General features: G+C 40.9%; 1 protein-coding gene across 8 annotated transcripts in view; it reads left to right on the forward strand.

The window, feature by feature from the left end:
- The first annotated feature begins 2,724 nt into the window (after positions 1 to 2,724).
- The window catches only part of LOC120469783 (protein NLRC3-like), a 63,330-nt gene continuing 49,696 nt past the window's right edge, over positions 2,725 to 16,358 (forward strand). For all 8 annotated transcript variants that reach the window (XR_016146068.1, XM_089118853.1, XM_089118860.1 and 5 more), the window contains exons 1-3: positions 2,725 to 2,856; positions 3,292 to 3,387; positions 4,440 to 4,553. Coding sequence is in view for 7 of the 8 variants with exons in the window: in XM_089118853.1 (XP_088974979.1) it covers positions 3,338 to 3,387; positions 4,440 to 4,553 (164 nt within the window). In the remaining variant the exon portion in view is untranslated. The remainder of the gene's footprint in view (positions 2,857 to 3,291; positions 3,388 to 4,439; positions 4,554 to 16,358) is intronic.

The raw sequence follows: 16,358 nt of genomic DNA on the forward strand, positions 1-16,358 counted from the left end.
TGTCTGTACTTTTCTCGAAATGTATACAGTAAAATGACTTGATAATACATACAGTAATAGCCAGGGTCCCTCTGAACAGGAATCAGTTGAGAAAATGAGCAAACCTATGAAGGAACACTTTTAATGAGTGTTTGAAAATGGGATGTGGTTCAAGTGGTAGAACACACTTTGATGATGGTGCTGAATTTGCCTGTACTTTTCTCCAAAACTATACAGTAAAATGACTTGATAATACATACAGTAATAGCCAGGGTCCCTCTGAACAGGAATCAATCAATTGAGAGAATGAGCAAACCTATGAAGGAACATTTTTTATGAGTGTTTGAACATGGGACGTGTAAATAGTTTGAACATGGGAGCGCATATATATATATATATATATATATATATATATATATATATATATATATGAGAAATTCAATGATAAGTGAAAGATTAAAAACCACTAAAATCCGATTGTATCATATTTGTCATTTACATTGACATAAAAAGTTAAATAAGTAAATAAATAAATAATCATCATTACATATAATAATAACGAGTGTATACATAATACAAACATTTAAAAACAACAAAAAATGTTAAATGAATGTATTGATAATTAACATTAATATTCAATTTCATTCACATTAATAAAGTAGGCAATAATAATGTATAATAAAAAAATCAAATTATATATATATATATATATAAACATATATAAACATATATATAAATATATAAACATTCAAATTAACAATTAAATGTAAAAAAAGTAATGATGTATGATAATTAACACGAGCATGAATAAATTAAATCTTTAAAAAATAAAATTGAAATTAATGTAAATCATATATAGGCCTACAAACATAAAAAAATAATAAAAAAACGAAAAAGTCATGTTTTTAAAAAAAAAACTTTATTATTTGTCTCATAATAAGATGGAGAATAGCAGAAATAGTGTCTAAAAACGTAAATATTAACAATAAAAATGTATGATACATTTTTAATAATATGAAATTAAATACATTATAATAGGTATAATTAATATTTAAGCCTAGAAACATTACAAATAACAACAAACAAACAATATTAAAAGTCATGTTTTAGGAAAAAATCATGAAATTGTATTATTTGTGTCCTAATACGATGGAAAATAGCAGGAAAAGGAGTCTTAAAATCAATTTGGGCGTCTTTCAGCACCCATACCGTAAGTGCAGGATTTGACGCGCATAATAAAAAAAAATGTGCGGCTGGCTTGACCGTGTATTTTCCAAGCGCGGCCCACTTGACCGCAGTATGCTGGTCAACATGATGGAGTTATGTTGCAGCTGGTGTCTAGTGTATCCACCTTATCAGTTAGCTGCTTTATGGCTTCCAGGACCGTATTCATAGCTTCATTCCCTTCTGTCCCAGTATCCTGCTTTTCCGCAGCTGGTGTGATGTGATCTTTAGTGGTGAGAACGGGTCTTTTCTTTTAGGTTTCTCGGTGAATCCACCTCCATCCTTCCAGCATACTCGTGGTCGACAGGTGTCTCGTTGCTGCGTGATAAAGCCAGATTCTTTTTCTTCGATGTCATGGTGTACAAACTTTTCCGGAGGTTCCGTTTTATTTGTAGATTCAAAAGGAGCACAATATGGCAATTTGGATAGCGAAATCTGGGACAGGCCTAGAGAGCTCAAACCATGCAATGCACCCGATCCGCCATCTTGCCCTCTCAACTCATAACTAATGATCTCTGCAACGGAAGTGAATCAATCAAAACTAACTTTAGCTATAACTTTATTCTAGAGCTGCTGTAAAACCAACACAATCTGCTACTGTAATTTCCTATTGTCACTGTAAAGCGGCTCTATATTGTTAAAGCGCTGTATAAGTGAAGGAGACTGGACTGACTATTGTGTAAAGGAACATGTTTCTCTCTGTGTGACTCTATAAGGCTTCAGTGATCAGAGGAAACAGGAGTTTTGCTTCTAGTGACGCAGTACGAGTGAACCGTATCGAGAGCCGACAGAAGAGATCACTTTACAACATCACCATTTATTCATTCATATTTCCCAATCACTTCTGTCCTTTCCTCTTAATGACTTTTGGCCATTTCACTTATTAAATTAAAAGTAGTCCAAAGTGAAGTAAAGTTATCAGGAACAACGAATTAAACCAACCATTAAACTGTTATAAAGTTTACAATACAGTATTTTTACAGTATGGTTATGATTGATCTGATTCTTTCAGGTTTATGTCACATTGCATTGTTCCACATTTGTAGATTGTCTTAAAGGTTAATATAAAATCATCTGCTAAATGACTAAATGTAATTATTAACATGATTGGATGATGACAAACTTATTTCATATCATACAGATGTGATCTAACAAAGTCCTCTTTATGATTTATTATCAGGAACTGTGAGTTTGCAGAAAGAAAAAATGAAAGACAAAACTGAACAAATGAAGGCAAGGATGAACAAATAAAAAAGAAAACCAAAAGAATAAACAAAACAGAAATAATGAAGAAAAAAGGATGAACAGTAATAATAAATTAAGTAAAGAGAAGAGAGAGAAAAACGAAATAGGATAAAAAAGTAACACATAAAAAAACAATCTGTAAAAGACGTGAATGCTTTGCGCAAAACTGTACCACTTTATTTATAAAATATTAATCTCCAACCTGTCTCCAACGCGCGTTCATCTGCTCTCACGCATGCGCCGCGTGGTGCTCTCGTGAACGCGCGTCTCTCTCTCGTCACAAACAGAAAGTGAAAGTTAGTTTTCGCATCAAGTGTTTATCAACGCTTAAGAATTAATTTACTTGTAGTTTTATGATGTTAAAGCTGGAGGATTTGAGATCCTGTATCTTGTAAAAGTTTGATCAAGGTGAGTGTTCGTGATTGTTTGTTTGATATAAAATCTTTAAAGGTTTTCTTTCACTCCAAGGTTTCTTTTGTGTTTCGTATTGTTTGTGATTCTTCAGAAGTTTATATGTGTAAACATTCATAGGCCAAATCACAGCTCACAGACACACGCTTTTTAAACATGAGAGTCTGTCGATGCGGGTCGGGGTTTGTTTTCTTTCACCCGAACATGTTCAGCGTTTCCGGTGTCCGTTATTTCCATGAAATCAAACGGCCGACTTGTGTGTGTGTGTGTGTGTGTGTGTGCGCGCGCGCGTGTGTGTAAGGCCCAAATGGGCGTGAGTTAACGAAGTTATTACACGATCCCTTTTCTCACACACTCCAGATATGTCCAGATAAATTATGAAGGTCGTTTAATTTAATCATTTAATATTGTGTGTGAATGTTTCTTCATCAGAGTCAGTGGAGGAGATCAAACTCAACAGATTCTCCTGATCTTCATCATGGCTGATTCACAAGCATCCAGAGATGGAGATTTCTCTCCAGGACACAGGTACTTTCAACTAACACTGTTAAATATTGTGTCACATCTCAGAAAAATATCAGTTTTGTTTTGTGCCTAATTTTTCTTGTGTTTTTGTTTTGAAACTAACATGAATTATTAAATAAAACGATCATAAAGTTTCTTCAAAGTGCTTTAAGATGAAAGATGAATGTGTTTATATTAATATGTTTTGCGGTCTGGGAAAACCCGTCGGAAAACCCGTACGTTTTTTTAGTAAGGTCTAAATATAGATTGAATGTCAGTTTTTTTTTTTTTTTTGTCAAAATTGGGTTTTTATTAAATGATTATTCTACAACATCTTGTTTATCATCTCTGAATATATCTTTGGAAAATTCACTATTAGTGCAGAAAAATAGCGATTTATACTGGCCAGCTGACAAGACTGTGTTTCTCTTTAAGAACACGCACGGCAAAAAACAATATCTCCCGTTGAGCTCTCCTTCTCTTAACACTCCAAAGACAGTTCACCTATAAAAATAAACCACACCACAGAATAAAGTCCAGTCCTGGGTGAACTACAACGGCTGCACGCAAGTTTTATTTATTTTTATCCAGCGTTATCGTGTGGCGTGATGTGGAGCACAAGAGAACAGAGTTTGAAGCTGCTCGTTTAAAAGATCTTGCTCGCCTCTCAATCATTCAATTTCAAAACGGGTTTCACTGGATGAATTTTGAGTTCATAAGCTTTCGAATGATACCTAATCTATGATGATAACTAAAATATGTGATATGAAAAAAAGGCAATAAATAAAGAGCACCAGTCGTCTCACTAGTAGGACTTGACAGTAAATTAAACCGTTTTTTCTCAATTCCGTTTCTGAAAATCACAGCGATCAGCCGACTTCAGATAACCACAACGTCTGTTACAGAAAAACAATAAAATAAATAAAATAATAGGGTCTTAATAGGGTCTCAAATCCTGTAATATGTCAAATTTCACCATGTGGTGGGTTTTCCCAGATGGCATCACATATGGTTAATCTCATAACGAATGAACACAGTAATGTAGAGGATTAAACTGAATCTGTTCTCTGTTCCAGTTCAGTCCAGCAGAAGAGCTCAAACCCAGAGTCCAGCTGTGTGTCTGTGAAGAGTGACTGGTCTATGGATAAGCCAATAAAGTTTAAGAGTGGAGACACACGGCCTAATCTCAGGTATATCATTTATATAAAAGATGTGCAATAGTGACACTTCTGAATTAGACTCATAATTGATCTTTGAATTAGACTCATTATCTTATATTACGGGACATGTAGGTAAACTACAAACTGGAAGGTTGGTGGCTCAATCCCCGGTTCCACCTGACCAAGTGTCAAGGTGTCCGTGAGCAAGCCACCTAACTCAAGCTGTGTGCGTGTGTGTGTGTGTGTGTGAATGAGTGTGTGAATGAGTGTATGAATGATTGTGTGAATGAGTGTGTGAATGAGTGTTTGAATGAGTGTGTGAATGAGTGTGTGAATGAGTGTGTGAATGAGTGTGTGAATGAGTGTTTGAATGAGTGTGTGAATGAGTGTGTGAATGAGTGTGTGAATGAGTGTGAATGAGTGTGTGAATGAGTGTTTGAATGAGTGTGTGAATGAGTGTGTGAATGAGTGTGTGAATGAGTGTGAATGAGTGTGTGAATGAGTGTGTGAATGAGTGTTTGAATGAGTGTGTGAATGAGTGTATGAATGAGTGTATAAATGAGTGTATGAATGGGTGAATGTGAGGCAAAAATGTAAAGCGCTTTGGTGGCCATTGGGTCTGTGAAAGTGCCATTTCCCATTTATCTCAGTCAGTCTAACACTAGCAATGATATCAAGTAAATGTAAGCTGAGGTTTTCGGGACGGCGTCTCTGTTCGGCGAAAACCGTGCTTCGGATGAGACGTTAAACCGAGGTCCTAACTCTCTGTGGTCATTAAAAATCCCAGGATGTCCTTTGATAAAGAGTAGGGGTGTAACCCCGGCATCCTGGCCAAATTTGCCCAGTGGCCTCTGTCCATCATGGCCTCCTAATCATCCCCATATATACCAATTGGCTTCATCACTGTCTCCTCTCCACCAGTAAGCTGGTGTGTGGTGAGCGTTCTGGCGCAATATGGCTGCCGTCGCATCATCCAGGTGGAGCTGCACACTGGTGGTGGTTGAGGAGATTCCCCCTCTCTCTGTGAAGCGCTTTGAGGGCAGAGAAAAGTGCTATATAAATGTAATGGATTATTATTATTATTACTTTTATATAATGGAGTCGGTGTAAAATTGAGCAGATGTTAGTAAGCGCTGGTTCAGATTTGTTGAGAGCTTCACAGTGTCTGGTCAGAACAGTGATGTTTCACAGCAAGATACCGTTACTAGAGTATAGGCGGCGAGCTACATAGGCCTACCGTGCACCGCCCCCCCTCCCCCCCCACCCCCCCCCCCCACCTCCCAACAAAACCATACTTTTTTGAAAGGTCTGGATGTGTAGAATATGAATCTGAATGTTAACATTGAACATTTTGGGTTGCACTACCTGTTTTAGGCCTGTGAATAGGGAAACCCTAAAAACGTTTTTAAGCGATTTTAGCATTTCGAGATTGGCCTAGTCAATCAGAACAGCTTTTAACTCTTTCCCCGCCAGCGTTTTAAAAAAAAGTTGCCAGCCACCGCCAGGGTTTTTGACGATTTTCGCTAAATTTGAATGCCCCCGCTGAATATTTTCTTCCATGAATATATGAAGATGATATATATAAAAATAAAGATCTGAGCCTCTGCTTTTAGGCAAAAAAAACGTTTTTATTTTATCTTCATCTGTTCTTTTTTTATTGCCTCTTGAACAGAGGTAGGTTTTGTCAAAAACACAACATTTTGGACAAAAAACTGAGAAAAAGGTATTTTTATCAAACAAGTGCATTTAAAAGTAGAATACATTCAGATGTTGTTTCCTTCATATATAAAACTTTCCAAAATAAATTAAAAACATAAAAAAATGTAAAATATATCAAATTTCCCAGGATGTAAGGGAAATGTAACTTTTGCAATAAAACTTCTGCCTCTGCCTCTCTGTGTTCTACCTGTGAATAATGAATAATTGGAATTACAATAAACAGGCCTAGACACACACACACACACACACACACACACACACACACACACAAATACATATTACAATGTGGTAAATGTGCACAAAGAGAGAAATAATTTGACAATTACACCTTCATATTTAGACAGCCACACATAAATGCCTGCACACACACATACATATTATAGTGTCATAATATTATACGATCTATCTGCGGCACGTCCATGGCTAGCATGAACATGTGCATCTCTCTCACTGACTACTTCGTCCCGATCAGATTCAGAATTATCAAATAAAGAGTGATCGGACTCCGAGTCCATTAACCTCCAGTACTTCAGCCATATACCTCTGCATTGTCTGTCTGATACATTCTCACTACTCCACTGTTTGAGACGATTGCAATCTGTTTCTCTAAACAAAGAGTTGCGCACTCATTCAGGACATGCGCGCGGGTCTTCCGTACCGTATACCACCTAAAACACGGATACCCGGAAAATTCCGTGTTTGGCGCAGATGCGTTTTTTCATTAAACACGGAAAATTCCGTGTTTGGCGGGGAAAGAGTTAAGGGACCCAATACACACTCAAACTTAACATATGATGACTTAGGTCAAATATCTACCATGCTGCTTATTGGTAGGTGTCTAAAATTAACATAGTTAAGGCTTTATGTTGACATAATGAGCCCATTTCATGCATAGGCCACAACCATTCGCCTATCATACACCCCAATCCCCTCCCCTGACAAAATCATGCTTTTCTGAAAGGTCTGCATGTGTAGAATATTATTATGAATGTTAACATTGACATTTTTGGGATACACTACCTGTTTTAGCCCTGAATAGGGAAACTCTAAGAAAAAGATTTTAAGCTATTTTAACATGTCGAGATTGGCCTAGTCAATCAGAACAGCTTTTAGGTTACTCAATACTCTTACTATACTACATTGATAGTTACTTTAAATAGTTGTTTTTAATTATTTTTTATTTAATATAGTTAAGGCCTTGTATGGATATAATCGATCAAGGTCCATTTCCATAGTATCACTTAACATGCTAACATTCCAACCCTCATTACCCTTTCCATCAAAGGGGTGTGGCTCACAAATCATTTCATTGACAAATCAGAAACCTGTCTGGGTTGTTCATCCAATGACAAAATAAGATATTTGTTGAATTTTCATTAATAGTTTCCTCTGTGTCAGACAGGTTTATAAAGATTGTCCTGAAAGACTGTTCTTACTCACACAGACAGATCCTCCAAGTCTGCATCCTCTGCCTATACAGCTAGAAATTTGTTTCACTGAATTGCTCGATGTTTGATATTTTAGTTTACAATTTAATATAATTGACCCGTCTTACTACACTACATTGATGCTTACTTTTACTTTTAGCATCAACTACATTGATGCTTACGTTTTTAATTATTTTAAATGACATTTGATAGATTAATAGATATATAGCCTACTTTATTCATACCAAAGGGAAATTTTAGACGTCCAGTAGCTTATTCACACACACACACACACACACACACACACACACACACACACACACACACACACACACACACACACACACACACACACACCCACACACACATATCTCATAAACATAGATAATCTAGTCGGTTATGTAGTTGGTTTCTTCAACATACACTCTTTGGCAAAAAATGGTGCTAAATAGCACTAAAAGTGGTTCATTGGCTTGTAATCATAGGGGAACCACTTTAAAGATAAACTGAACTGAAATTTGAGAAAAGGTGATATAACAGATGTATTTTATTTATTCTCATTGGTACAATTTTTAAAATGGCAGAATTTGTTAAAAGGGATAAAATGGTACATTGAAAGTGTTGTTTTTGTTACACGGGCGCCGCCATGTTGGATTTCAACGTTCGACTACGTCACTGGCATGGTAAGCCACTCCGTTGCCTACCCGCACCAGCAGAACAGCCGTAGCTTGTAAACAGTCTGAGGCTAGCTGACATGGCTGAGGAAACAGATTTTTTAGCGACACACTATTTAGAGATGTGTACTTTCGTCAATGAGTACATGAAACGTCTGACAATGCATGAAATGTTTTATTTACACAAGTTACAAGTTCAATGCATCACGTTAACGTTACTCGAATCCTTGATATTCGGGTGAGGGGGAAAAGATCCCTGATGTATAGTTCACTGTAAAGGATGGGATTTTCTCCTTCCTAAATGCACCCTCGCCCATAGAGTGAACTGCCAGTACGCTGTTAATCTAAACAATCTGAGAAAAGTGTAACAAGTTAGCCCAGCCGTCACCTATTCGTAAAATACCCTGCTACTTATGGGGCGGTCCAGCGTCTCAGCTCGGACATCCATTAGAGACAGCATAGCCTCCTTCAACACGTTTCTCTCACCGAACAGCATCCGAAATGAACGGTGCATGGTGATGCATTTTTCGCCGATCAATAAATGTCCATGTTGACCTCTCTGCAAAAGATCGACTCCTGTGCAGTATGCATACTCCACAGCGCTCGCGCCCACAATCACTTTCCCCCAAACGATCCTGTACTGCAAGTGAAGCCTGAAACTGATCGTCCTCCATGTGGTGGTAGTTAGACACTACCGGCCCGTCCCTCACGGGCTCAAATGCGTAATCCATGCCGTTAAAAGTGCTCATTTTCGTCTGTGTATACAGGACCTATAGCTGTTGTCTATGGCGCTCCGCGGGTCCTACCATGCCAGTGACGTCATCGGAACTGCCAGCGCTAACAAGGGCAATTTTGCGTTGCTTAAAAAAGCTATATTAATATATATTTTAAAAAAATGTTTAGTGTAATTTACTTTTAATTGTCATAAACAACACGTTTTCAACGTCGATATTTTTCAGTTCAGTTCATCTTTAAGTGCCATGTCATATGGTGCTATGTAGAACCATAAGAGGTGCCATAGAGCATGTTAACCAACCCAGAGAACCACTGAAGAACCGCTGAAGAACCAAACTGGGCTTAGTGGTGCTATATAGCAGCATGACCACTGCAAAGAACCCCTGAAGAACCTTTTTTTTAGCTGAACTGCTCAGTTATGTCTGAGTCAAGACATGAGTCAGTGGGCCAGGACTGCAGGTCCTTTAAGGCATAGGGGATGTCATGGGACAAAACCAAAGTCCAGATGCATTGTGCATGTCCCTGGTCTTGTATATGGACCACTCGTGCAATTATGGGCAAAAGCAGATTCTGATGCAAGATTAGCCAGAATCAAAGAAATAAGAGACGTGAGATTAGCTGAACCACTGGAATCTGCTCACAGAATGACTGTAACCTGTGAACTTATACCAGACACCATTACAGAAGGTAAATACCACGAGTCCAATATACACTAGGGTGACCAACTGTCCTGTTTTCCCAGGACATGTCCTGTTTTCTTATAACAATATAACAATTTTCTAATACAGAGGAGGCATAACCTACTTTAAATCTATTGAAATTAATAAGGTATCTTTGAGTAAACTTTGAGTATCATTTGAGTAGGCCCAGCTGTTTGCCGGGCCGAGTGTCCTGGTTTTTGGTAATCAAAATATGGTCACCCTATGTATAATATACACAAAATTTAGAAAAATGGAGTGCAAGCAAAAAAAAAAAGTGCAAGCACAGAAAACAAGGCCAAACAAATCCAACTAGTAGAAGCTCACGGTGAGGCATTTGGTGCTGTATCTCGAGTAATTGACAAGGAAATCATCGGCAGCAACAAAATGATGAAATTGACTGATATGACCAAAATCTACATAGCTCATCTGCAATGCACAAACTTCCCTAATCCCAAAATCCCAATCACATGAACATTGTAATTCCATCTAATTTGGATACAGCACCAAATGCCTCACTGTGAGCTTCTACTAGTTGGATTTGTTTGGCCTTGTTTTCTGTGTTTGCACTTCTCCATTTTTCTAAATTTTGTGTATATTGGACTCTACAGAATTTGTGGTATTTAGCTTCTGTAGCAAATAGATCCTTTCCTCTAATTCTGCAAAACAAATTTTCATCAAAGTTTTGTTCTGAACCTGGGTTTTGATCCTGGGTTCTCCCAAGGTTTTTTTCTCCATCCAATCTGATGGAGTTTTGGTTCCTTGCTACTGTCGCCTTACTTTTGGCTTGCTTAGTTGGGGATATTTAATATTCAACAATATATTTTATCTTTGTTGTACTACTTTTATGTTATCACTGTGAAGCTGCTTTGATGCAATCTATATTGTGAAAAGCGCTATATAAATAAATGTGACTTGACTTGACTTGACCAGTTGAGGCCCTCTGACTTTGCCTTGAACTTGCTGCTAATAGTTCAGGCTTCTGGTCAAGTCTTTTGAGATTCATGGTGAATCTTTGTTAGCATTCTCTGTGATATCCATCACCTTCTGTAATGGTGTCTGGTATAAGTTCACAGGTTACAGTCATTCTGTGAGCAGATTCCAGTGGTTCAGATAATCTCACGTCTCTTATTTCTTTCATTCTGGCTAATCTTGCATCAGAATCTGCTTTTGCCCATAATTGCATGAGTGGTCCATATACAAGACCAGGGACATGCACAATGCATCTGGACTTTGGTTTTGTCCCATGACATCCCCTATGCCTTGAAGGACCTGCAGTCCTGGCCCACTGACTCATGTCTTGACTCAGACATAACTGAGCAGTTCAGCTAAAAAAAAGGTTCTTCAGGGGTTCTTTGCAGTGGTCATGCTGCTATATAGCACCACTAAGCCCAGTTTGGTTCTTCAGCGGTTCTTCAGTGGTTCTCTGGGTTGGTTAACATGCTCTATGGCACCTCTTATGGATCTACATAGCACCATATGACAAAGAAAAGTGCTATATGGCACTTAAAGTGGTTCCCCTATGATTACAAGCCAATGAACCACTTTTAGTGCTATTTAGCACCATTTTTTTAGAGTGTATGTTGAAGAAACCAACTACATAACCGACTAGATTATCTATGTTTATGAGATATGTGTGTGTGGGTGTGTGTGTGTGTGTGTGTGTGTGTGTGAATAAGCTACTGGACGTCTAAAATTTCCCTTTGGTATGAATAAAGTAGGCTATATATCTATTAATCTATCAAATGTCATTTAAAATAATTAAAAACGTAAGCATCAATGTAGTTGATGCTAAAAGTAAAAGTAAGCATCAATGTAGTGTAGTAAGACGGGTCAATTATATTAAATTGTAAACTAAAATATCAAACATCGAGCAATTCAGTGAAACAAATTTCTAGCTGTATAGGCAGAGGATGCAGACTTGGAGGATCTGTCTGTGTGAGTAAGAACAGTCTTTCAGGACAATCTTTATAAACCTGTCTGACACAGAGGAAACTATTAATGAAAATTCAACAAATATCTTATTTTGTCATTGGATGAACAACCCAGACAGGTTTCTGATTTGTCAATGAAATGATTTGTGAGCCACACCCCTTTGATGGAAAGGGTAATGAGGGTTGGAATGTTAGCATGTTAAGTGATACTATGGAAATGGACCTTGATCGATTATATCCATACAAGGCCTTAACTATATTAAATAAAAAATAATTAAAAACAACTATTTAAAGTAACTATCAATGTAGTATAGTAAGAGTATTGAGTAACCTAAAAGCTGTTCTGATTGACTAGGCCAATCTCGACATGTTAAAATAGCTTAAAATCGTTTTTTAGAGTTTCCCTATTCAGGGCTAAAACAGGTAGTGTATCCCAAAAATGTCAATGTTAACATTCATATTAATATTCTACACATGCAGACCTTTCAGAAAAGCATGATTTTGTCAGGGGAGGGGGTTGGGGTGTATGATAGGCGAATGGTCGTGGCCTATGCATGAAATGGGCTCATTATGTCAACATAAAGCCTTAACTATGTTAATTTTAGACACCTACCAATAAGCAGCATGGTAGATATTTGACCTAAGTCATCATTGTCACGGTGGACAGTTCCTCTGTTTCCTTCTAGTCTCGTGTTTATGTTGTTGTATGAATGCACGTGTGTGAGGGGCGTGTCTGTGTGGCATTACCTGATCCACTCCAGCTGCTCATCATCAATCATCACCAGCTGCAGTCGATCACCACCTTGCATATATACTCACCACTGTTCTCTCATCTTTGTCAGATCGTTGTTTGGTGTTGGTGTGTCCTTGTCCTGGTTCCTGGTTCCTGTATTCCTGATCGTCTCGTCCTCTGTGAAGTGTCGATCGTGCTCTGAGTTTGTTCTTCGTTTCCTGTGGACTTTCACCGTCTGTCTTCACTTCATCTGGTTGACCATCGAAGTCCCTGCGTCACCGTGTTTCTAGCTTACTGCATTGGACTGAGTTATAATAAATCACTGTTCACTCGCAACTGCTTCCTGTGATATATTGCACCATGACAGAACGATCTGACCGTCAAATGGGAGCAGCGAGTGCGGCACCCACATCCATCGAGGAGTTCGTACATCACAGCATTCAGAGAATGAACTCTCAGGAGAAGGAGATCGGCGACACGGGTCGCGCAGTTCAAGCTTTGGTGACGCAGGTGTCCGAGCTCACCCAGCAGATCCAGCGCCTACGTGTTCCCGCTGCGCCCCCCACACCTGCCGTTCCTCTCGCACCATCGGGAAGCCCCTCCCAGTCGGAACCCCGTTTGCCGGTACCAGAAGCATATTCGGGTGAGCCCTCATTTTGCAGAGCATTTCTAAACCGGTGTTCTATGCATTTTGCCTTGCAGCCACGCACTTTTTCCAACGAACAGACCAAGGTTGCATTTGTACTGACTTTATTGACTGGGAGAGCGGCACTCTGGGGAACGGCGGTGTGGGAGAACCAGAACCCATGCTGTGCCTCGTTCCAGGACCTGTCGAACGAGATGAAGAAAGTGTTCGACAGGTCAGTATCAGGAAGAGAGGCGGCCAGAACGTTGGCGGAACTTCGCCAAGGAAGACGTTCAGTATCGGAGTTCTCAATCGAGTTCAGGACCCTGGCGGCGGAGTGTGGCTGGAACGAGGAGGCGCAGTGGGACATGTTCCTGCATGGGCTGGCTGACCACGTCCAGAAGGAGATCTACGCCCTGGATCTCCCCACGACTCTCAACGGCCTGATTGACCTCGCCTTACGGGTGGACGCTCGACTGTCCAGAGTCGAGCGCAGAACAACTTCCACCCGTACGTTCGGAGAGATGGACGTCCAGCGATCCAGCGGCAGGGACGTGGTCAGTTCCGTCAACGATCACGAGCCTATGCAGGTGGGTCGAGCTCGGCTTTCCCGGGAGGAGAGGGAGAGGCGGAGGTCCCAGGGCCTTTGCCTGTATTGCGGAGGGACTGGTCATTATGCTTACAGCTGCCCGGTAAAAGGCCAAGCCCGACAGTAAACGTGAGGCTACTGTCGGGTGGGATCTCCGCCAGGAAGACCTCATCAGCAACATCTACTTCCACTCTCCTCTCGGTAAGACTGAGATGGTCAACTAATCAACACGACTGTCTTGCACTACTGGATTCCGGGGCGGAAGGTAATTTTATGGATTTTAATTTTGCACGCACTTTTCAAATTCCCCTCCGTTCCCTCGATCACCGGATTTCTGTGCACGCATTAAATGGTCAAGAACTCCCCACCATCTCACACAGAACCGAAGATATCACTCTCATCACCTCTGGCAACCACACCGAGACTATTTCTTTTCTGATTTTGGACTCACCCCTGGCACCCGTTGTTCTTGGACATCCTTGGCTCATCAAACACAACCCCCGTGTGGACTGGATTCATAAAGCTGTGCTGGAGTGGAATAAGGAATGTCATAAGTCTTGTCTTGTGTCTGCTTGTTCGTCTGTACCTGTTTCTGTGTTACAGGAGGAGGCGGGGGATTTGTCTAACGTGCCCGCGGAGTATCTAGACCTGAAGGAAGTGTTCAGTAAGTCTCGTGCTGCTTCTCTCCCTCCGCATCGTCCCTATGACTGTGCGATAGATTTACTGCCAGGTAAGTCTCCGCCTAAAGGCAAGTTATTTTCACTTTCGATTCCTGAAAGAGAGGCTATGGAGAAATATATTTCTGATTCTCTAGCAGCCAAGTTCATTCGCCCTTCCTCTTCTCCAGCGGGGGCGGGGTTCTTTTTTGTGGGGAAGAAGGATGGATCGCTGCGACCTTGCATTGATTACCGAGGGTTGAATAACATCACGGTAAAGAATACTTATCCTTTGCCGTTGATGTCTTCAGCCTTCGAGAGGTTGCAGGGAGCATCCATTTTCACGAAATTGGACTTACGTAATGCATATCATTTGGTTCGCATCAGGGAGGGTGATGAATGGAAAACTGCTTTTAACACCCCTAGGGGGCACTTTGAATATTTGGTCATGCCGTTCGGATTGTCCAACTCCCCAGCAGTTTTCCAGGCATTGGTCAATGACGTGCTGCGAGACATGATCGACCAATTCATTTATGTCTACCTGGACGACATATTGATTTTTTCTTCGTCTCTCCAGGAACATGTGCAGCACGTCCGTCGAGTGCTTCAGAGGCTGCTAGAGAATGGGCTTTTTGTCAAGGCGGAGAAATGCGATTTTCATGCACAGTCTGTTCCCTTTCTAGGATACATCGTGTCGTCCGAGGGGATGCGGATGGACCCTGAGAAGATCAAGGCTGTGGTGGATTGGCCAAGCCCAGATTCACGCAAGGCCCTGTTGAGGTTTCTGGGGTTCGCCAATTTTTACCGGCGTTTCATTCGCAATTTCAGCCAGCTAGTCGCGCCTCTGACTGCCTTGACCTCCCCCCGAACTGCGTTCAGGTGGTCCGACTCAGCCGAGGCTGTGTTCGCTAAACTGAAAAGCCGCTTTGTTGCAGCTCCAATCTTAATAACCCCTGATTCATCACGTCAGTTCGTGGTGGAGGTCGACGCATCAGAGGTGGGAGTAGGAGCGGTGTTATCCCAGCGTTCACCTGTGGACGACAGGATGCATCCTTGCGCGTTTTTTTCACATCGTTTATCTCCAGCCGAACGCAATTATGACATTGGTAACAGAGAGTTGTTGGCAGTCAAGTTGGCGTTGGAAGAGTGGCGCCACTGGTTAGAAGGGTCGGGGGTACCTTTTATCGTCTGGACCGATCACAAGAACCTTGAATACATTAGAACTGCCAAAAGATTGAACTCCAGGCAGGCTCGGTGGGCACTTTTTTTCGGTCGTTTTGATTTCACTCTCTCCTACCGTCCGGGTTCCAAGAACATCAAACCGGACGCTTTATCTCGCATATTTGATTTTTCCGATCGCCCATCTACTCCCGAGTGTATTTTACCCGAAACCATATTCGTTTCAACACTCACATGGGAGATCGAAGCGAAGGTCAAGAGAGCCTTAGAAGGGGTAACGCCTCCGCCCGGTTGCCCACCGAATCGTCTGTTTGTGCCGGAGGGATTACGGTCTGACGTTATTCAGTGGGGTCACAGTTCCAACGTAGCCTGTCATCCAGGAGTTACTCGCACTGGTTTTTCAGTCAAGCAACGGTTTTGGTGGCCACGTATGGCTCGCGACGTTCACGATTTTGTTTTGGCTTGTTCAGTTTGTGCTATTGGTAAGTCTTCCAATCAACCTCCAGATGGGTTACTTCAACCGCTGCCGGTGCCTTCGAGACCCTGGTCCCATATCGCTCTAGATTTCATTACCGCCCTCCCACCCTCTCAGGGTAACACAGTGATTTTAACTGTGGTGGACCGATTCTCGAAGGCAGCACATTTCATCCCCTTACCCAAATTACCTTCAGCTAAGGAAACAGCGGTTACGATCGTAGATCACGTCTTTCGGTTACATGGCCTCCCGATGGACGTGGTTTCCGACAGGGGTCCCCAATTTGTGTCCAAATTTTGGCGAGAATTTTGTAAATTACTGGGGGCGACTGTTAGTCTGTCCTCTGGGTTTCACCCCCAGAGCAATGGTCAAACTGAGAGAGCCAACCAAG

Source organism: Pimephales promelas, chromosome 2 (assembly GCF_988280905.1).
Source record: "Pimephales promelas chromosome 2, fPimPro1.hap1.1, whole genome shotgun sequence".
In the NCBI taxonomy this organism is placed as follows: Eukaryota; Metazoa; Chordata; class Actinopteri; order Cypriniformes; family Leuciscidae; genus Pimephales; species Pimephales promelas.